The sequence below is a fragment of the Arachis duranensis genome, unplaced genomic scaffold, assembly GCF_000817695.3.
Source record: "Arachis duranensis cultivar V14167 unplaced genomic scaffold, aradu.V14167.gnm2.J7QH unplaced_Scaffold_112574, whole genome shotgun sequence".
In the NCBI taxonomy this organism is placed as follows: Eukaryota; Viridiplantae; Streptophyta; class Magnoliopsida; order Fabales; family Fabaceae; genus Arachis; species Arachis duranensis.
In genome coordinates this window covers 1,945-20,158 of record NW_026263808.1, presented here as the reverse complement: position 1 = coordinate 20,158, position 18,214 = coordinate 1,945, and the positions used below count along the sequence as shown (strand labels likewise).

At 44.9% G+C, this 18,214-nt stretch overlaps 3 protein-coding genes across 3 annotated transcripts; all 3 read left to right on the top strand.

Moving 5' to 3' along the window:
* The first annotated feature begins 9,906 nt into the window (after positions 1-9,906).
* On the top strand, positions 9,907-11,623 carry LOC127743777 (cytochrome c oxidase subunit 3). The gene has a single exon (XM_052255957.1). The coding sequence runs from the start codon at positions 10,595-10,597 to the stop codon at positions 11,390-11,392; it is 798 nt and encodes a 265-aa protein (XP_052111917.1). The 5' UTR covers positions 9,907-10,594; the 3' UTR covers positions 11,393-11,623.
* A 61-nt stretch (positions 11,624-11,684) lies between these two features.
* Positions 11,685-13,468, top strand: LOC127743779 (NADH-ubiquinone oxidoreductase chain 3). Its single transcript, XM_052255959.1, has one exon. The coding sequence runs from the start codon at positions 13,112-13,114 to the stop codon at positions 13,466-13,468; it is 357 nt and encodes a 118-aa protein (XP_052111919.1). The 5' UTR covers positions 11,685-13,111.
* Positions 13,377-18,006, top strand: LOC127743778 (ribosomal protein S12, mitochondrial). The gene has a single exon (XM_052255958.1). The coding sequence runs from the start codon at positions 13,517-13,519 to the stop codon at positions 13,892-13,894; it is 378 nt and encodes a 125-aa protein (XP_052111918.1). The 5' UTR covers positions 13,377-13,516; the 3' UTR covers positions 13,895-18,006.
* The last annotated feature ends 208 nt before the right edge of the window (positions 18,007-18,214 follow it).

The window sequence follows — 18,214 nt, the reverse complement described above, 5'->3', positions numbered from 1 at the left end:
TTCGTTTCTTTAGCAGCTACGGAAGAGCTCGCTCGAACAAGCAAGGGCTTCACTATTTGTGAGTTTTCCGTTCCGCATCAGCAGCCTATAGCAGGAGCAGCAGGTGTGGAAGGTCTTACTTTGGAAGCCGCTAACGCTAATACAGCTAGCGCTCAATCAGTTTGATTAGTAGCGACGCGAAGTAAGAATACAAAATCCGCTGCTTTAAAGAGGAGGACTGATGCTGTCAGCTCAGATAGAATTGGAAATGATTAATCTGGTTTCGTGGCTTCCTTTGTCCCGGGTCTTTAGACACTCGAACGATAGTGAGAGGTTAGAGTCTTTCAGACTCTGGAACGAATGTGAGAGTCATTGAAAGAGCCTTGATCAACTACTTCTTTATATACCCCAGTCAAAGTCTTCCTTCTGCAGAGCTAAGCCTTGAAGCAGGCCCTTAAGACTGACTGCGCTTTAGTCCTTCAAGCACCAGATTCTTCCTCCCCGACGGCCAACTCGATTGAAAGGGGGATCATAGCAGGTCTCAACGAGCCTTTTCCACGATGCACTTCCAGTAATGGGAGGACTTGTCTTTGCCCTTATACTCTAAACATAAGGAAATTGCCTGGTTCAAGCTCCTAACTCATTTACGCTTTTGCTTTTGGCATAGAGCTATAGGAATGCTGCTTTTAGGCGTGATCTATCTCTCTGCTTTTCATAGCGGTTTTCTTTACCTTGAATCCAGTGAAAGATGATTCTCTTCCTATTCCTCATAGGTTGTTTTATAACATCATAACATCCTGACTTTAGTGCCCTAGGTTACAACTTTAACATGATAGCGTCAAGATCACAAATCGTCGGGCAAGTTCTCCTCCAGGCTCTCCTCTGACCACGAGTGGCGTACTCTGATATGAACCCGTCCTTGAGGTAATTGTAGAAATCAGAATACCAAGGTTCCCATCGTCCTCGTAATCTTCCTCGTCTTGACTGGTGATAGTTCATCATGTTCCAACTCTCGATAGTCTTCATCCAAGAAGATGAATGAGTCCCGTTCGACGGAAGGGCTCCTCCTCATTAAAGGGGCTGGGATGCCCAATCTCTCGATGACAAGCGACTCTGTACTTCGGTGTACTAGCATGTGTACTAGAGCGGCTGAGTCTTTATTCCATAAGGGCTAGCGAGCTTTATTCCATAAGGGCAAGCGATTGTAGATTCTCGGAACATGGGTGAAGGTGATCTCCCTAAAGCGCTTGATCAGGTCAATGGCAAGTTCTTGGTACGATATGAGTTGGGGCTCTTAGGTCTTCCATTCTCCCCCCTTACTCACCTCTGAATCTATAAAAAAAGCCTTTACCTTTTTCATAATAAGGTAAGCATCCAGCTCTTGATCCAGAGCTACTGCTTCAACAATCAACTGAGCTCAGGAAGTCAGGTTAAGACGTCGACTTATACAGGGTCTTGCCCGAGGAGATGAAAAAGAATTCCTGTCTTTAGAAGTCAATCCCATTAAACTACACTTGTACGCTTGACATGAAAAGTAGAGGCAAGCGGAGTCAAAGGCCTCACCTCAACTGGATAGAGGCTGCTCCTGGAAGCGGAAGAAGAAGTCCAGTATTGAACGGCAGGACTTGAAGCAGACCGGACACTCTCGCCCCACATGCTAATCTTCCGGTCCACTGATCTACTGCATCGGAGAGCATATCGCCTTACTAATAAAGGGGCTTTCCCCACAGATAGACAGGGTTCACTCCTCTCATGCTGGCAAGTCCTGCTATTGTCTTATAGAGATAGAGAGTCAAATATAGTATCTAAGATCAAGAGATATGGAATAAAAGTAAACAAGCACCTTTCTTACCCGGCTAAGCGCTAACGAGCAATCAATAACACTCCTCTCCCAGCGGATGCGCGCCCTAACGCTATAGGCTTTCGCGCTAGCGCGCCCCTCTCTCGTTAGCCGTTGCTTGTTTGGTCGAGCGTCTTCAAACCTCTCCTGCTTATTGATTAGGGCGAGTCACTTCGTCCCTTTCTTTAAGAATCCCACACCTTGCAAATTCCTTTCCAAAGAGGCGAATCACCACTTTTGGCCACGGGTTGAGGAACACCAACCTCCTCTCTCATGTATTTACTACGTAACACCTTAACCCATAGCGCATTAGGAAGAGTCAATATTCCCCACCCGAGCTTCATAAGAAAAGCTTCATTATTCTTACTCATCCTCCGTATGCCTAAACCCCCATTAACCTTTGGTTGGCAAACCCGCTCCCACTTAACAAGATGGGGCTTCTTCTTCTCATTCGTAGACCCCCAGATAAAAGATCTACTGTGAGCTTCAATCTCTTCACAAGTCAATGTTGGCAGCTTAACCGTTTGCATTGTATACGTGGGTAGGGCCGAAATGACTGACTGAGTAAGGGTGATTCGACCCGCCAAGGAAAGCTGGTTGGTTTTCCATCCACTCAATCTATCCCGAACTCTATCAACAATTTATTTCTAATTTAGGTAACTCGCTCATGGAGTAATGGAACACCAAGATACTTACTTACCCAGGTTAGATGTAAGAGAGAACCCAAACTCCCGCTTGCTTATTCCTCTCCTTTACTTATCGAATAGGGGCGAGTGGCTCCGCTCCTCTGGAAAGATTTTTAGAACAATAAACCCGTGTCTTCAACTTGCTTACCTTCTGCCCCAAAAAACAAAAAAGTTCCAGGCACTCACTGATAATGTGAACCTGGTCCATAGATGCTTCCGCAAACAAGTTCGAGTTCCCCGCCATCACCTCGCCTAGATCCGGGGCTTTATACCCTAAAGTTGCAGAGGAAAGTTTCAGCCGAGGTAGGATATCCATCATATCCATACGAACAAAGCAGCGCAGGTAGCAGTGGTTTACGTAGGGGGCTCGACTTTCCCCTTTGTCAGCATATCCGCCGGGAGCAAGAGCATATCCAAGTCCCATATTCAGTATAATCAGATCTAGTAACGCTCACTACTAAGGCGAAAGAAAGGAGCAAGATACGGCCGGAGATTCTCGCACAGGAACAAGCGTAGACCCGTAGCTCGCCTTTCACTCAGTAAGAAGTGCTTTTCTTGGCGAAGCGAGGAAGCACAGTTGCGCGCTTCTCCATAGCCCCTCTATACTCTGTTGGCTATTAGTACCAAGCGCCTGACTTGGAAGCTTGCTGTGTAATTTCATGTGGAATCTTTGACTGGGTCAGCTTGCCCTTGCTTGTCTTTTCCTCACGGATCCCCTAGAAGGGGTGACATATGGATCTCCGATCTACCTCAGGCTTCTGACTCCCCCTATTCTGATTCATAAGGCCCGCTAACCGAGCTCATCAATCAAAACAAAGGGGCTCCCTCAGCTTTCTGGTCCAATCAGATCTACCTCGCCCTATCAAAAGGGAAGAGTGAGAAAGAGGAGATAGGCCTTCTTCAATACCAATCAACTTCAAGTATGTGGTAGAATCCAATTGCTGCTGAAACCCATCAATCCTGTGATTCTTCTATCCCCAGCCCAAGGGAATCCAGTAAAATCAAAAGAAAGGACATCGCGAGGTAGAGTGAAGAGTTGCTTCCCCTCTTCTAATATAATAAGGGGGGCGTTTCGCATTCTAAAATGCCCATTTCCAGTCTCCTACGCCGCCCAACGAGGAGCTATTGGTGAGGAAAGAAGAGTTCGCTTCCCGTTTCCCGTCCCAGCCCAGTCAACGAACAACAACGATTTGGGAACTCGCCCTTTAGGTACGTCTTGTCTGCTGTCAGTATACCTCGTTTTCAAAGACTTAACAAATGAAATAGAATGCACTGCCCCATAGGCCCGGGACTAGGACTACTACTTCTATTTCTATTATGGGGATGAAGAGACTGGGAGTGAGATATCCCGACATGTCAACAAGGAAGAGTCACTCCGTCCCCTTTCCTATTGTGGTATGACCGATGATTCACAGGTGGAAAAAGAGGATTTCATGATCCCTTAGCCCCTCTCTTCGCTATCTGTCAGGAGATGAAGAGTTTTGCTCGTTGTTGGTTCTTTTCCTTCTCGCTTTTGATTATCCGACTTCGTTCTGCGCTAGCCCTACTTACTATATTCTAATTAGAATTAGAATCAAGGCTGGTCAATGACTCGGGAAGCTGCCCCCTTCCTACTGGGGTTGGTTCCGACTAGTCGGTTTTTGGTGCTCTTTTCCCGGTCCGAGTCATCGATCGAGTCCATTCCTGGCTAATTCGCGCATTGATAGAATAAAGGAAGGCAGTTTGCTGATTGAGCCGGGAGTTGGAGTTAGGCGGAACCTGGAACATAGTGAGTAGCGGTTACGGCAACAGCCTTTGAGCGGTGGGACGATGAGAAGCCCAATCTGGAGAGAGACAAGCCGGTTTTGAATCTGAGTAATGGACGAGATATGGGGAAGTGCTAATCAGAGCTTTTTCAATCCATCCATGCAGCGCATTATCATATAAGAATGAGGCTCTCGACCCACATCATCGATGCTAAGCCGGAAGCCCCAATTGAGTCAGTAGTTCGGGGAGATGGAACGGTAAGCTACGGATGTTAGAGAGTGCCATCCCCGAAAAGAAGATCTCCTTACCTTATAGGGGACACTGAAAACCAACCAAATCATGTGGACAATCTTGAAATCCCAAACAGGAGGCCCTAAAGTAGCTCGTTCGGGCAGGCACTTTGCTGCTATCTGAAATCAATCAGTCAGCGGAAGCCGAAGCTGCGAAATCCGCATAGTTGAAAAAATCTATGTTTACGTACGGGCGCAGGTACTACGGGAATGGGAAGGGTACAAACAAAGACCCCCAATGACCAAACCATAGGCCCTATAACAAGAACAAGAAGGGTGTCAAAGCCCGGCCCTCGATCTGTGATTTGGATTTGATCAAGTCCGCATTAGAAACAAGACATCACGGGACCTACCCTAAAGATGAATGAGCCATGTAACCACTCTTCCCCAACCCCAAGTGGTCAGCGCAGAGACAAGATGCTTACAAGGGAGTGAGCGCATTGGAGTCTCTCCTCGTTGCTAGTCCGAGACCTGGGTCTAAAGAGCCTAATCCAGTACAGATCAGATCATAAATCGCTCTACGCTTTGAGCCGGCTAAGTCTTTCAAGTCCACTGATGCCTTTCTCTCACCATCTTTTCTCTTCCTTCAACCCGGATGACAACAGTTCCAGTGAGACCAGCTTCATCAATAGCAGGGTCTTAGCTTAAGATAGAAAACTAAAGGTTGCACGTGCTGGGGTTGGGATTCTTTCTTATTTATATATAGCAAATTCCTCGCTGGCCGATCTCCCCTTTCACCTGGTTCTATTCCAAAATATATTTCCCGATGTGATTACTTTATTTTTACCCGAGGTTGAATCAATTGTTTCAGCTCTGGTTCAAATGGTTTCAGGGGTTGGTTAGGAAAGGCTTATCCGCTGTTCTAGAGTCGTGTTAGGTGGGAATTCTCATTTTTTTTTCCGTGGTGAGGTTGACGTTCAAGAGAAAGAGATTCATATTCAAGTTCCCCCAGGCCAAGGGGGGCAATCAAGCCTTTTTGGTTCAGCTAGCCCAAAGTGAGTCGGAATTTCAACTGGCAATAAGGAGATTGGTTAAAAGAAAGCCTTAAGCGCAAGCACTAAGGGAATCCCATTAGAAAGCATTAAATTAGCATTAGCAAGGACGGTTGGTAGTTGGTAAACTAAAGAAGAACTAGGCTATGGCTCAACTTGCAGCAAGTCTAGACTTCCCTGGCTTAGCAGGAGGAATTGGATATTGAACCCTTTAGTCTGGGACTTAAGGAAGTTACGGAGGAAAGCACTAACGGTATAACAATAGGGAAGAGGCTTGTTTAGCATAGGGCTAAAAAGAAGCCCTATAAGCTGAAATATAGTACCCGTAAACCCCTTAGTTCCTCTTCTTTACCTAGGGGGCGGCTTTGAAAGAAACAAACAAAAAGGCTACTTACTAGCTTTGCGATAGGAGCTTGCGCGTGGGCCCAAGCTCTATAGGAAAGAAAATAGCATAGAACATAGAAGCGGCTACTCTTTTGCGTTAGGAGTTATGTTATTGTCGTTTAGTTTAGCTTTCATTTAGGAGTGATCCTTATCGCAATCAAGCTGTGTCAGTTCCTATTGCTCTAAGACTGACAAGACAATAGGATAAGGGAAGTCAGGAAGGGAACCATAGAAAGGATAAAGGCTGCTGGTAGAGCCAGAGAAGAATCCGGAAAAGGGATTGGAGGCAGATCCGGACCCGAACGAAAGAGCTCTGCGGCGGTCGGTCTCTCACTTCATCTCGATGGTATTGTAGTCTAGTTTGAAAGGAACTAACTCAAGGACTGAGAAGCTCGAACGAGCAGCAGCTGCCATGCCTTGAAATGAATCCCAACAACCGGAGAGATAGATAGATGGAGCGGATAGAAGAACTGGCCTACCTCCCCTAACTGCAACTGTTATCGCTGGTTGAACCGGCTAAGCCACCTCCGCTATATAAGCTTAATTAGCTCGCCTCGTCGAAATACATTTTTGGGACGTATTCTCTGTCATATTCCAGCAGAGTCAAGGCCCATTTTGCTAATCGGATAGAATCTTCGGTTAAAGGCAAGACTGCTTTGGTCATCAAATCTTTGTTTGATAGGACCGACTCTGGATATCAATTTGATTTGGTGTTCAAGTAGGTAGTGCCTTAACTTTTTCCACTTCGAAAGCTTCACCATACGGGAATGCCACATTCACTCGCTTTCGAGGACTTCCAACAACACTGGCTGAGGAAGGAAGCTAATTCCTTGCTTCAGGAAAGCAGCTAAAACAAAGAAATAGACAGACTTAGACGAGGGCATCTTGAACCCCTCTCCCTACGGTCGAGTTAGCCCATGACCTCAAGATCAAGAAGAGCCAGCCATACATAGAAGACAAGGGAAGACCTTGCTCGACCAAATGAATGTAGCAGCAGCATCATGAGATAGAACCCGGTCCTGTCCCGGCTGTCCATCTGTGGAACATGGGGCTGAAGACCTCTAGAGTACCTACTAGAAGAAAGACAGAACCACTTGGCTAGGGGGACAAAACCATTTGGAGGAAGAAGCAGATGGAAGACAGGGTCACTTGTGAAAGAACTAGCCGAAGGGGACCATCACAGGCGGTGGATGACAGGCTAGCTCACCAAGAACATCAGGAGAGGTTGGGGAAGACTTGGCTGCGGCAAGTCAAGGAGAGGTTAGGTCAAGGACAGAAGTCCCATCAATCAGAAGAAAAGGATGTTCCAGGAAAGAGGGGAACAAGGATATCCAAAAGAATAGGCCTTGAAGCATGAATGAGGGGAGACCGGTCTAAGGGCTGCAAGATATGCTAAAAGGTTTAATCAGTCCACTAAGGGATGACCTCTTCTACATGATTTCAGCGAAGTGTTCAAGTCAAGGACTTAGGCGATCAAAGAAAAGAAGACTTGAAAGAAAAGCCTTCTCCACAGCAAAGGCATCCATCCAATACAGATAAAGCGTCATATACAATGAATCTATCCTTTGGAAACCACCTATTCCTCTCATCGACTACCTTCACTAGGGTCAAGATTCATGGTTTTCTAAGGGCGGCCCATTTTCCTTTGATGGAGCAAGGGATTGCTTTCGTCTCTTTCCTTCTGGGCCAGGAATGGAAGTTGTCGTTAAGCTTGGATCAATCGATAGTGTGCTTATCGCTCTACTTCGCTTGATTCTCATGCCAGTGGACTCGTCGCTCAGCTTTAGGCCTTATTAGCTTAATTTCTGAAGTGAACATGAAGTCCGAATTGAATAGATACTGAGAAAGCGTCTTTCGTGATGAAAGTAGCAAGTTCGGATTCAGGATTGAGAAAGAAATCAGCAAAGCGCAGCTGGAGCTGAATCTATTTTAGGAGGCGTAGGGTAGGCTCTTTGGATAGATTGACTGGCTTAAGCCGATGAACCTGCTTCTACCACTGACGAGCTAATTCGGACTATGCCTAACTAGAGGAAGAAAATCACCTGATCTTGGCTCGGCATCTTTTGAAAGGGAATCCAATATCTGGTAAGAAAGGTCGACTCGAAGCGGAGAAGCTAGAGCTCACTCGACCCGGGAGGAAGTTTCATTCCAAACAGCTCAACGTTTGAGCTAGGAGATGGGCTTTTAGACCTGGAGTTTCAAACTGACCTTTTGGGATCGGAGTTGCAAACAGCTTGACCTTACTTAGGTAAGGTTGGGTAGGGAGGTCTTCCCACTTCCTCTTCCCATTCATTAAAGGGTGCTAAGACGAACTTCGAATAGAAAGTTGACTACTATTATTAATTGCAATCATAATCATTTTAGACTTATTCAATAAAAGAGAAGCCTATATCTATCTGCCTACTGTGAATAATGCTTCACTCCAAGGCAGCTTATTAGAGCATTGAATTGACCTCTAGTATCTCATCACTTATCAGATGGTTTTAACAGGCTTTCTACTAAATCAAAAGACTACTCGCTCTTAAGGCTTCTTTCGAAGAAGCCAATTCGATGCACTTCCTTGATTGACCGAAAGGCAGGTCCAAGCAGAGACAACTTTTGCTGACCTCAGATGCATGTGTTAAGCATATAACTAGCGAGCTAACCATACTTCGGATATCGCCCCTATTCGATAAGGCAAGGCCAGTCGCTGGATTAATACTAAAAAACGGACCATTCCTTATCAGCTAACTTTTGGCTAAGGGACTGCCGGAAAGGATAAAGTCAACCCATGCGCCAATCGCCCCCATCTTACTTCTCCGAGTTCGTTATATTAATATTTATATATATAGAAAGTTGCCGGGTTTTCACAATGAATAGGAGGGGGGGCGGGCGATTCATCTTTGAGCTATTTTGCTTGGCCACTGCCACTAAAGAAATAGTCTTTTTTCGTTTTTACCAAGATAACAAGATAATGAGCTAGCCACAAAAGCTATCACTGAAAGAAGCCGCAGCTGGCTTAAAAAAAAAGCCTTTTCGTTGTCACCACTAACCTCGATCGATTGGAGCATCGGGTGACTGGATAGCCCAATGAAATCTAGAGGGTGCATCAGAGAAGATGTATCAATCATGAATAGACCAGTCGAAAAACCTCTTCCAGTGCATTCTACCGACGCTGGGGGACTGATTTATGCTGTCCATGTTGTCAGCCCATTTATTGCTGCTCCTCGATCAGTTCATTGGGCTTCTTCGGCTAAGAAGATTTTCAATCAAATACGTTGTAGCTGACGAAAACACGGACCTATCTCCGGCTTACTCTCCTGATCACCGAAAGATGGACGAGGGCTTCTCTTACCTCAAAAACCCCTTTCCGTAGGTAAGGATCAACAGGATTGGTTGGGTAACTGGAAGCTGACTGATCAGCTCGAAAGAAGCCCGCAACGAATTCAGAATGATTAGGAAGGGCCGGACCTCTCTTGACCGAAGGCCTGACTTCTCTTCTCGAGCTCATGGACTTTGTTCATGGGGGGGCACTGAGCAAATCGACTACACGGAACAATCAAGCCCGAATTCCCCTAGATGGAAGAAGAATGTGGACAGATGGAACCAAAGAGGTCCCTGCTTAGCGCAGGCTACTTTTGAGCCCTAGATCAAGAATAAGGTGTCCCCTACACCGGACCGGAATCTCCATCCCGATTAGGAACCACAATAGTGATTCTCAATGGCTGGTTGTCTTTCAGAACCTGCTTCTGTGCTGACCAAGAAGCAGAACCAAAGCGAGCAGGCAGGACCAGTACCCTTAGTTGTTCTATACCTTGCAGGAGAAAGGAAAAAGTAGCCATTCGGGTATGAAGTTGCTTGCACATTGCCCCCCAACTCACACAGCTAGGTTTCGAGAGGGCTCTATCGATCTCCGGAACAGGGGAAGAAAGGGAGGAAGTGGGTGGTATCGTATATAAGATTAAGGACGCTTTTCGAAGTAATGTGACCGAAATATCGTAAGAGAAGAAAGAATTGAAAAGAGCCTATTCAGTTAGTCAGAAAGCTAGATCAAGAAAGCTGCGCCCAATAGAGCAACGCCTTGAGTAGACCGATAAGGTCTCGCGAAGCCGGTCACCGTACGCCTACGATCCTATCTGACTATTGAGGAGTTTGATCTTCTATCTTTTGTTCAATTGTGCGTGCTTTGCTTAACACATGCAATCGAAAGAATGTTCGATCATCAAACTTAGACTCAATGAAAGCTGCCGTTCACGTCAGGGTCCGAAGGAGATGTAGTCACTTTGAGTCTTTCTTCTAGATTGGGTTGGTGGTTAGTAAGGAAAGCCGGGTGTGGTGATCCGATCAACGAAAATCCATCCAGAAATGACATAGTAAGAATCGCACTAATCCGCGACCAGCAAGTTTTCCGAAACCAAACTGAATAGAATTGTGACTTTCAAAAAATGCTTGCTGAAAATCAAAGAAAGAAGGTCCATTTTCCCACGTAGTTCGTCGGTCAAACCTACGATTCTCTTCTTAATAGAGAGATCTTTTTCTAGTTAGACTTCTATCAATGCAATGAAAGAACCATCCCTTCCTATTTCTTTGTCCAGTCAGATAGAAATCTATAGATATATACCCAAAAGAGCCCTTCTTTACCACTTTAGGGGGTGGGGGTGAAGGGGGGGTTTACATACAACCGAGGCAAAGTGGTTTATGATTGAATCTCAGAGGCATTCTTATCATTTGGTAGATCCAAGTCCATGGCCGATTTCGGGTTCACTCGGAGCTTTGGCAACCACCGTAGGAGGTGTGATGTACATGCACTCATTTCAAGGGGGTGCAACACTTCTAAGTTTGGGCCTTCTATTTATCCTATATACCATGTTTGTATGGTGGCGCGATGTTCTACGTGAATCCACGTTGGAAGGACATCATACCAAAGTCGTACAATTAGGACCTCGATATGGTTCTATTCCGTTCATCGTATCGGAGGTTATGTTCCTTTTTGCTTTTTTTCGGGCTTCTTCTCATTCTTCTTTGGCACCTACGGTAGAGATCGGAGGTATTTGGCCCCCAAAAGGGATTGAGGTTTTAGATCCTCGGGAAATCCCCTTTCTTAATACCCCTATTCTCCTTTCATCCGGAGCAGCCGTAACTTGGGCTCATCATGCTATACTCGCGGGGAAGGAAAAACGAGCAGTTTACGCTTTAGTAGCTACCGTTTCACTGGCTCTAGTATTCACTGGCTTTCAAGGAATGGAATATTATCAAGCACCCTTCACTATTTCAGATAGTATTTATGGTTCTACCTTTTTCTTAGCAACTGGCTTTCATGGTTTTCATGTGATTATAGGTACTCTTTTCTTGATCATATGTGGTATTCGCCAATATCTTGGTCATCTGACCAAGGAGCATCACGTTGGCTTTGAAGCAGCTGCATGGTACTGGCATTTTGTAGACGTGGTTCGGTTATTCCTATTTGTCTCTATCTATTGGTGGGGAGGTATATGAGGGAACGAAACAGTGGATTGAGGAATGAAAGCTCGAAGACAAAGAGAACCCCAAAGAATTACTGCAGCTTTACCACTCCCTAATATACTCAATCTTCCACTTTCCTACCAAATCTCTCTTTATTCTGGCACATAAATGAAGGGATCGAAGATACTTTGGCGGATTATGTTCACCAAGAAATGACCCGAAATTGGATCTTGGTCTATTTGATATTGTTCTTTTTTTTCGATAAAAAATATGTTTTCTTGTCTCTCGTTTCTGAAGAATAAAATCGAAGAACCTAATGGATTAGAATTCCGCTATGTGACTAGAGAAAAAGAAAATGCCAGTTAATGATGTCACACGAAAATAGAAAGCCAGGCAGGACAGTAACTGACCCGCCTTCTATCCTCGTGTGTGATAGGGCAGCCGAGAAGCTTCTGTGCTGTCCGGTGCTTACCAAAGCGCATACTCTACAAACCCGCTACTGGACTATTCTATTACTATTTCTACTATGGATTGATGGACTTATGGTTCTCCGCTTACGAGAGAATGGCTTTGCGTATAATGTATAATATTAAAATCTAGTAAGAGTTGAAATGGAATAGTGAGTTGCAGGGTATTCTCCAACAGTAAGAGCATATTCTAATTCAATTGCACTAACAGCGGGAGCTGCTGCCTAGTAAAGGGACTGGATTGGAAAGGTTTTTTGTTCTTTGATCCATTCCCTTGCGCTTGAACTAAGGGGATTGATGTCACTAGGCTTAATGGAATAGGTTCCAAAGGCTATCTAGAGTCGAGTAAGTCCTAAAGGATATCGCATAGCAAGCCTCCCTTGAAGGTTACGATCCTATTTCTGAGGGAATGATTTTTGCACAAGAAAGTAATACAGAAGACATCTTAGGAAGGGCGGCTATGTAGCAGTATTTTTCCTTTCTTACTGCAATCAGAAGTGGGACTATTTCTCGAAGGAGATGGGGGACGTCTCATCCGAGGGAATCAAACTCCCCTTGGGAGTCCTTTCCATCGGTCCCTTATGACCCGCCACCCTTACCAGCAGGCTCAGTTCCGTCTGTCCCGTCGTTACCATCCATTGGCAGTGATTATGAGGTGGAGCAGCCGGCTCCCATACAAGCACCAGTGGATGACACGATGGAAGCTGACAATAAACCCCATGGTTATTGGGCTATTCGCCGAATAATCATGGATTACTTGAAATCCGATATGGACACGCTCTTTGACCGACCCCCTTCTTACAGTAAATATCGTCGGGTCTTCGAGCTGGTAGTTGGACCCAATTGGAAGAGTAAAGCTAGACTCGTTGAGGTATTGGCGGATATAGCCAACAACCCGGCAAATAATCCTGTAAAAGAAAGGTCGCGTCAAATAATGAACGACATCTTCGAGCGGCAAATCAAGGAACGAGATCTTGACAGCTATGAATTTGAAGAATGATAATGTGGGATTTGTTGTCTTTGGTAGTTATTTTTTAGTTCACGGCATATTTGGGTATCCCCGGGATTCGGGACCCACCCATGAAGTCATCGGGGAGCTAAATCATTCATTTCGTTTTTATGTCTTATACCGTTGCAGCTAAAATAACGCAGGGAATCAATAGGCCAACCCCGACTCCCGGTGTTCGAACAAGTCATTAATGGTCGGCTTCATTGGTACTACCCTTTCTTTTTTCTGTATGCCGCTCCGCGAGCAAGGAGCGAAAGAACCAAGTGGGCTGTGGTCATGTCAGAATTTGCACCTATTTGTATCTCTTTAGTGATCAGTCTGCTAGTTTCTTTGATCCCACTCGGTGTTCCTTTTCCCTTTGCTTCCAATAGTTGGACCTATCCAGAAAAATTGTCGGCCTACGAATGTGGTTTCGATCCTTTCGGTGATGCCAGAAGTCGTTTCGATATACGATTTTATCTTGTTTCAATTTTATTTATTATTCCTGATCCGGAAGTCACCTTTTCCTTTCCTTGGGCAGTACCTCCCAACAAGATTGATCCGTTTGGATCTTGGTCTATGATGGCCTTTTTATTGATTTTGACGATTGGATCTCTCTATGAATGGAAAAGGGGTGCTTCGGATCGGGAGTAATCACTAGTGATAGGGCAAAAATAGGGAGGAAGGACAAAGGAAAGAGCGATGCCTACATTAAATCAATTGATTCGTCATGGTAGAGAAGAAAAACGGCGCACGGACCGTACTAGAGCTTCGGATCAATGTCCCCAGAAGCAAGGAGTACGCCCGCGTGTTTCAACGAGAACACCGAAAAAACCTAATTCAGCTCCACGTAAGATAGCCAAAGTACGATTGAGCAATCGACATGATATATTTGCTCACATTCCGGGCGAAGGTCATAATTCGCAGGAACATTCTATGGTCTTAATAAGAGGAGGTAGAGTGAAAGATTTGCCAGGTGTGAAATCCCATTGTATTCGAGGAGTAAAGGATTTGTTGGGAATTCCGGATCGAAGAAGAGGCAGATCCAAATATGGTGCAGAAAAACCCAAATCGATATGAATGGAGGATGCCTCTGGAACTTCTTTTTCTCAGTCAGGAGAGGTACGAAGTCACTCGCCCCTATTCGATAAGTAAAGGAGAGGGAACAACCACAACGTTATGCCCTAAAATTGAAACGGAGCCCTTCCGAATGACCTATAATGGAGTCTAATACACTAGACAAGAAAGGGAGAAACCGGGCCGACGAAAGAATACCGCCCGTCCGATTTCTTCGTCCGGTTTTATTTTACTTTTTACAGATATTTTGTTTCTAAGTTTCCGGACTTGCCCTTCGCACGATTCTCTCAAAAAATGCTTGTTCCAATCGGAACTGCATGAAAAGTAAAAAAAAAGGTTCTCTTATTTCTAGAGAATTCCTGTTGTATGGATGAAGGAGTTCAATTGGAAATTCTTAAGCCCGGAGATGGGAAGGTGGTTTCTTGTTTGGGAATCTTATCGTTAATATGGATTCCCCATAGTCTCGGTGTCTGAGGATTTAGAGGATCCTATATATAAGCACGATATGATTTCTTCATTATAGATTTCGATATTTTTCGATAAAAAGATGGATAGGATTTCTTACTTCCACTTCCTATAGGACATGAGGGCTTCAAGCCTATGCTAAGAGAGTAAGGTTCCTGTCTCGATCCTCTTTCTTCTTTTGCTTTCCCTGCAAAACTCTTCTCGGAAATTGATTGCTTTAAACTAAACAATAAAGAAATTCTCTTCCCTTAACTTAATAGGGGCAACTCCTACTTAAAAAAAGATCTATTACTTGAAACTTGTTTTACTATTTTTTTGTGGTAGTTGTCTGGACGTGGCCTTTCTTTCATTCCTTAGGTTAGGGAGTGAGAAGGAGGGCTAAGGGGAAAAGGGTGGCCCCCCCTACTTCCCCGATTGGAGAAAAGCAGTGCGGTTGTGTTTGCCTTTATACTTTACTTGGCAAGCGAAGGAAATGGCTGATTAACCCCCTCCTCACTAGGCTTCTTGAGTTAAGTTCTTTAGTGGACTTCTCCCGTTAGCTCAAAGTCAATCGAAGATAAAATGGAAAGGTTTCATCTCGTTCCCCCTAATGGGTCTACTTGGACTACTTGTTCGTCCTGTATTCAGAAAAGAAAGCGGAGAATAGGATTCCACTGATGCGATATGACGAACTGGACGACCCACGTCATTTGAATCAAGGCAAGGCAGGCCTAACAGAAAAGGGAATAAGGGGCGTATTAGACTTGAGAGAGCAGATAGGCGCGTAGCCCTGAACCAATCAACCTGCTTCGACCTATAGAGCTGAACCCAACTAAGCGCTTTGAATTAAAAGTTTCTTTTAAACAAAGCAATCCTCGGATCCCGATGGCATGGTGAGCAAGCTGTAACGAATCGGAAACCGCCAATATTTATTCCGCATTCATTGATCTGGAACCAAGGTACATGAGAGATATCGGGCTAAACATGCTGTCTTTTTTCCCTTGGAACTGGCTAGCTTGTTGAAGACATTATAGATAGAATAGATAGAAGCTCGGGGTAGAAAGAAAACCTGAGATCATGTTCTCCCTTGATCAATTCCCTTTAGCTTAGGGCGGGAATCTGAAGATGACCTGACTTTCCCCCTCCCCCCATTCCTTGTCACCTGCCAGTCATGTAGATTAAGTTCTTTGTTCTACTGTCTTTAAAAAGAGGAATCAATTCTTTTCTTGATTCCCATTTATATGTAGTAAGAAAAATGGAGACTGGGGCAAATCCATATCGCCGAATCACGTAAAAAGAAGATGTTATCAAGCTCCTAACTCCTAAACTTTATGTGAAGTGGAAGTGGCTATCGAACCTGAATCTCTTGAGAAAGCAGCTGAACTCGGATCCTCAGTCTTGCTTGGGTTGCTGGTTGATGTAATAGAATAGAGGTTAAGGGTTCATACTTGTCTCCCGATTCCATGGGGCTGGGTCAAGACCATTAGTACAATACCCGTCTTTCTCTCTCGCATCCAGACTCTTCCATGAACCCGAGGAGATACGGTGCGAAAGAATGAAGGATCCCCTTTTCTGGCTAAGAAAGGATTGGATCCCTTTTGTTTGATTAGATCTCAATCACTTAGATAATAGAGTAGAGTGTCTCACGCCTCTCTTCCAATGCCAATCCTCCGCCGATAGGATGGTTTTGATTGGCTTGAGGCTAATCTATCGCCAAATTAAGCCGACCGGCTAATTCTGGGCTAGCCATTTCCGCTGATCTTCCTTATTCCTATGGGCTGGTTGCTTCTTAGTGAAGGTGGGCTGGAAGTCAAAGCAAAGAAAGAAGCCACTACTCGGGTTACGTGTTCAGAGACGAGGTAAAAGGAACTTGTAACATGAACATCCAGCTCTGTCTACTAAATAAGACTATTCCAATCCAAAGAGAGGAGGCAAAGTCGCCAATTCCGGTTCTTCAAGCCGAGCGCCGACACCAAGCCAGTTGATGAATTGACTTCTCTATGCGGGACATGGAGTGTGGAGTAAAGCCCCCCTTTTCCTTTCTGGAAATACATAATTATCTCCTCGCTGGTTTATGCCCCGAGATGTGCCATACCTTTTCCGATCACAGGTATTGTCGAACCGTGTCTTTCAAAACCACCGCGTTGCTGGATTTCATAAACCTCTTCTTTTTTTATGCCTACGTTATAGTGGGATTTGCCCCATCCAAATAAATAAGTGGAAGCGGTTATGAAAATGTAACGAGGAAGGCCGCCTTGCAGTTGGTTCGTTCCAACCAAGTCTGATCCGCTTGCTAGTTTCCTGATCCCGGGAGAGGCAGGGGGAGGTCTTTGTCATGATCCCATAAATGTACTACAGGCTCCCCGCTATGGTATGGTTCCATCGAATATCGAATAAGGTAACTTAAAATCCTCTGCGGTCTATGGTCTTTCCGTTTATGTCCAGTTGCTGACATCATGAACGAAGTTGGGCATCATCGCTGCTCCCACACGAAGAAGGAAGCCAGAGGATAGAGGCGTTTCAATCTCAATGGTATGTGAGGCCGGGTTTGCTGTTTCTGTTATGGGCTTTATTTTCAGTTTGGCCTAACGAATAACGCTTATTGGTAAAGGTTCCCATTTTTAGTTATTTAGGTGTTAATTCAATAACGAATATCATAAGAGAGGAGGTCTAATCAGTTATTCATTGAGTCGACATAGTTAGCTTATTATGATTAAGATTCTGCTTTTCACTTTGTGAAGATTCTGTTGGTGTTCAGTCTACCGCCCCCTCTTAAGGGGCTTAGTACAAGATCTCAAATCAGGTTCCCCCTCTTTCGTCAATTAGTTGATCGAGAAACCTCTGCCCAATAGAGCAACGCCAAGAGTGGATCAGGCCATATGCTTGAGTGGTTTAGCCCGCGAAGCCGGTCACCGGTAGGCCTAAGATCCTCTTTTTGACAGAAGAGCCGAAAACCTGATTAAGCTGTGCCGAAATGATCTTGCCGTGCTGCTATTACCCTAAACAAAGTAGAGTCAATGTGAAAGAAAGGTACCTATCGAGCTCTAAGATAAAGTTAGTAGAGTGGTCTGCTCCTCTAACTCGAAATGAAAATATCGTAGGAGAAGAAAAGAAAGTGGATCTAGTGCAGAACCTCAACCAACCGGTGGATCCGCCTTTCTTCGCGCTGACTCTGCGTCAAGTGAGATGTGTGATAGCTGGCATGTTTACCAGCAGCTAATTGTGCTATGAAAGGATTTGGGTCTCTAACGTAGAAAACGATCGATCAAGTCAATGCTTCGGTTTCGGTAGGACTAGCATACCCCAGTCGCTAGCTTTAGTAAACTATTTAACCTCCCGATCTGGTTAGCAGAGCGCACCAGAAGTCAATAAAGAAGGACTCGAGATCCCGAAAGAAGAGCGGCATGCTCGCATAAATGCTATTATGTAGTCAGTCTCGAATCTCTCCCTTATGTGATTACTTCGTCGATCAATCTCAAACTGGTGGAATTATTATAGTCAAAGGAAAAGAGGGAAATTCTCCAGTTTCTACTACTGTAGGGCCGACATCCTACTTCCTGGTCTACTGGCCACATTAGATACATCATTATCCCGCTGCATGAACCAACGTCTACCAATGGAAAGGCCAAGAAGAAGGGCCCATTATGGCAGATCCTGAGCGAAGGCTTTGAGAGATACATGCTTGTGTTTACTGCAGGAAGGGAGTTGGGAAGCGTTTATACGCTGATCCGGAGGCGAGGCATGCTACCGAACACAAAGGTTAAATTAAAGGAAAGAAAGACAATAAAGCCAGTAGTTGTGCCGATCTTGTTCGCCTGAGCGAATTTGTTAATTCAAGGAGATCCGGTGGTATTCAACCCCAGGCCAACGGCCAATTCT

Bases quoted from the DNA above. Each gene is read 5' to 3' on its own strand.
- LOC127743777 (XM_052255957.1), top strand. From the start codon at position 10,595: ATGATTGAATCTCAGAGGCATTCTTATCATTTGGTAGATCCAAGTCCA.
- LOC127743779 (XM_052255959.1), top strand. From the start codon at position 13,112: ATGTCAGAATTTGCACCTATTTGTATCTCTTTAGTGATCAGTCTGCTA.
- LOC127743778 (XM_052255958.1), top strand. From the start codon at position 13,517: ATGCCTACATTAAATCAATTGATTCGTCATGGTAGAGAAGAAAAACGG.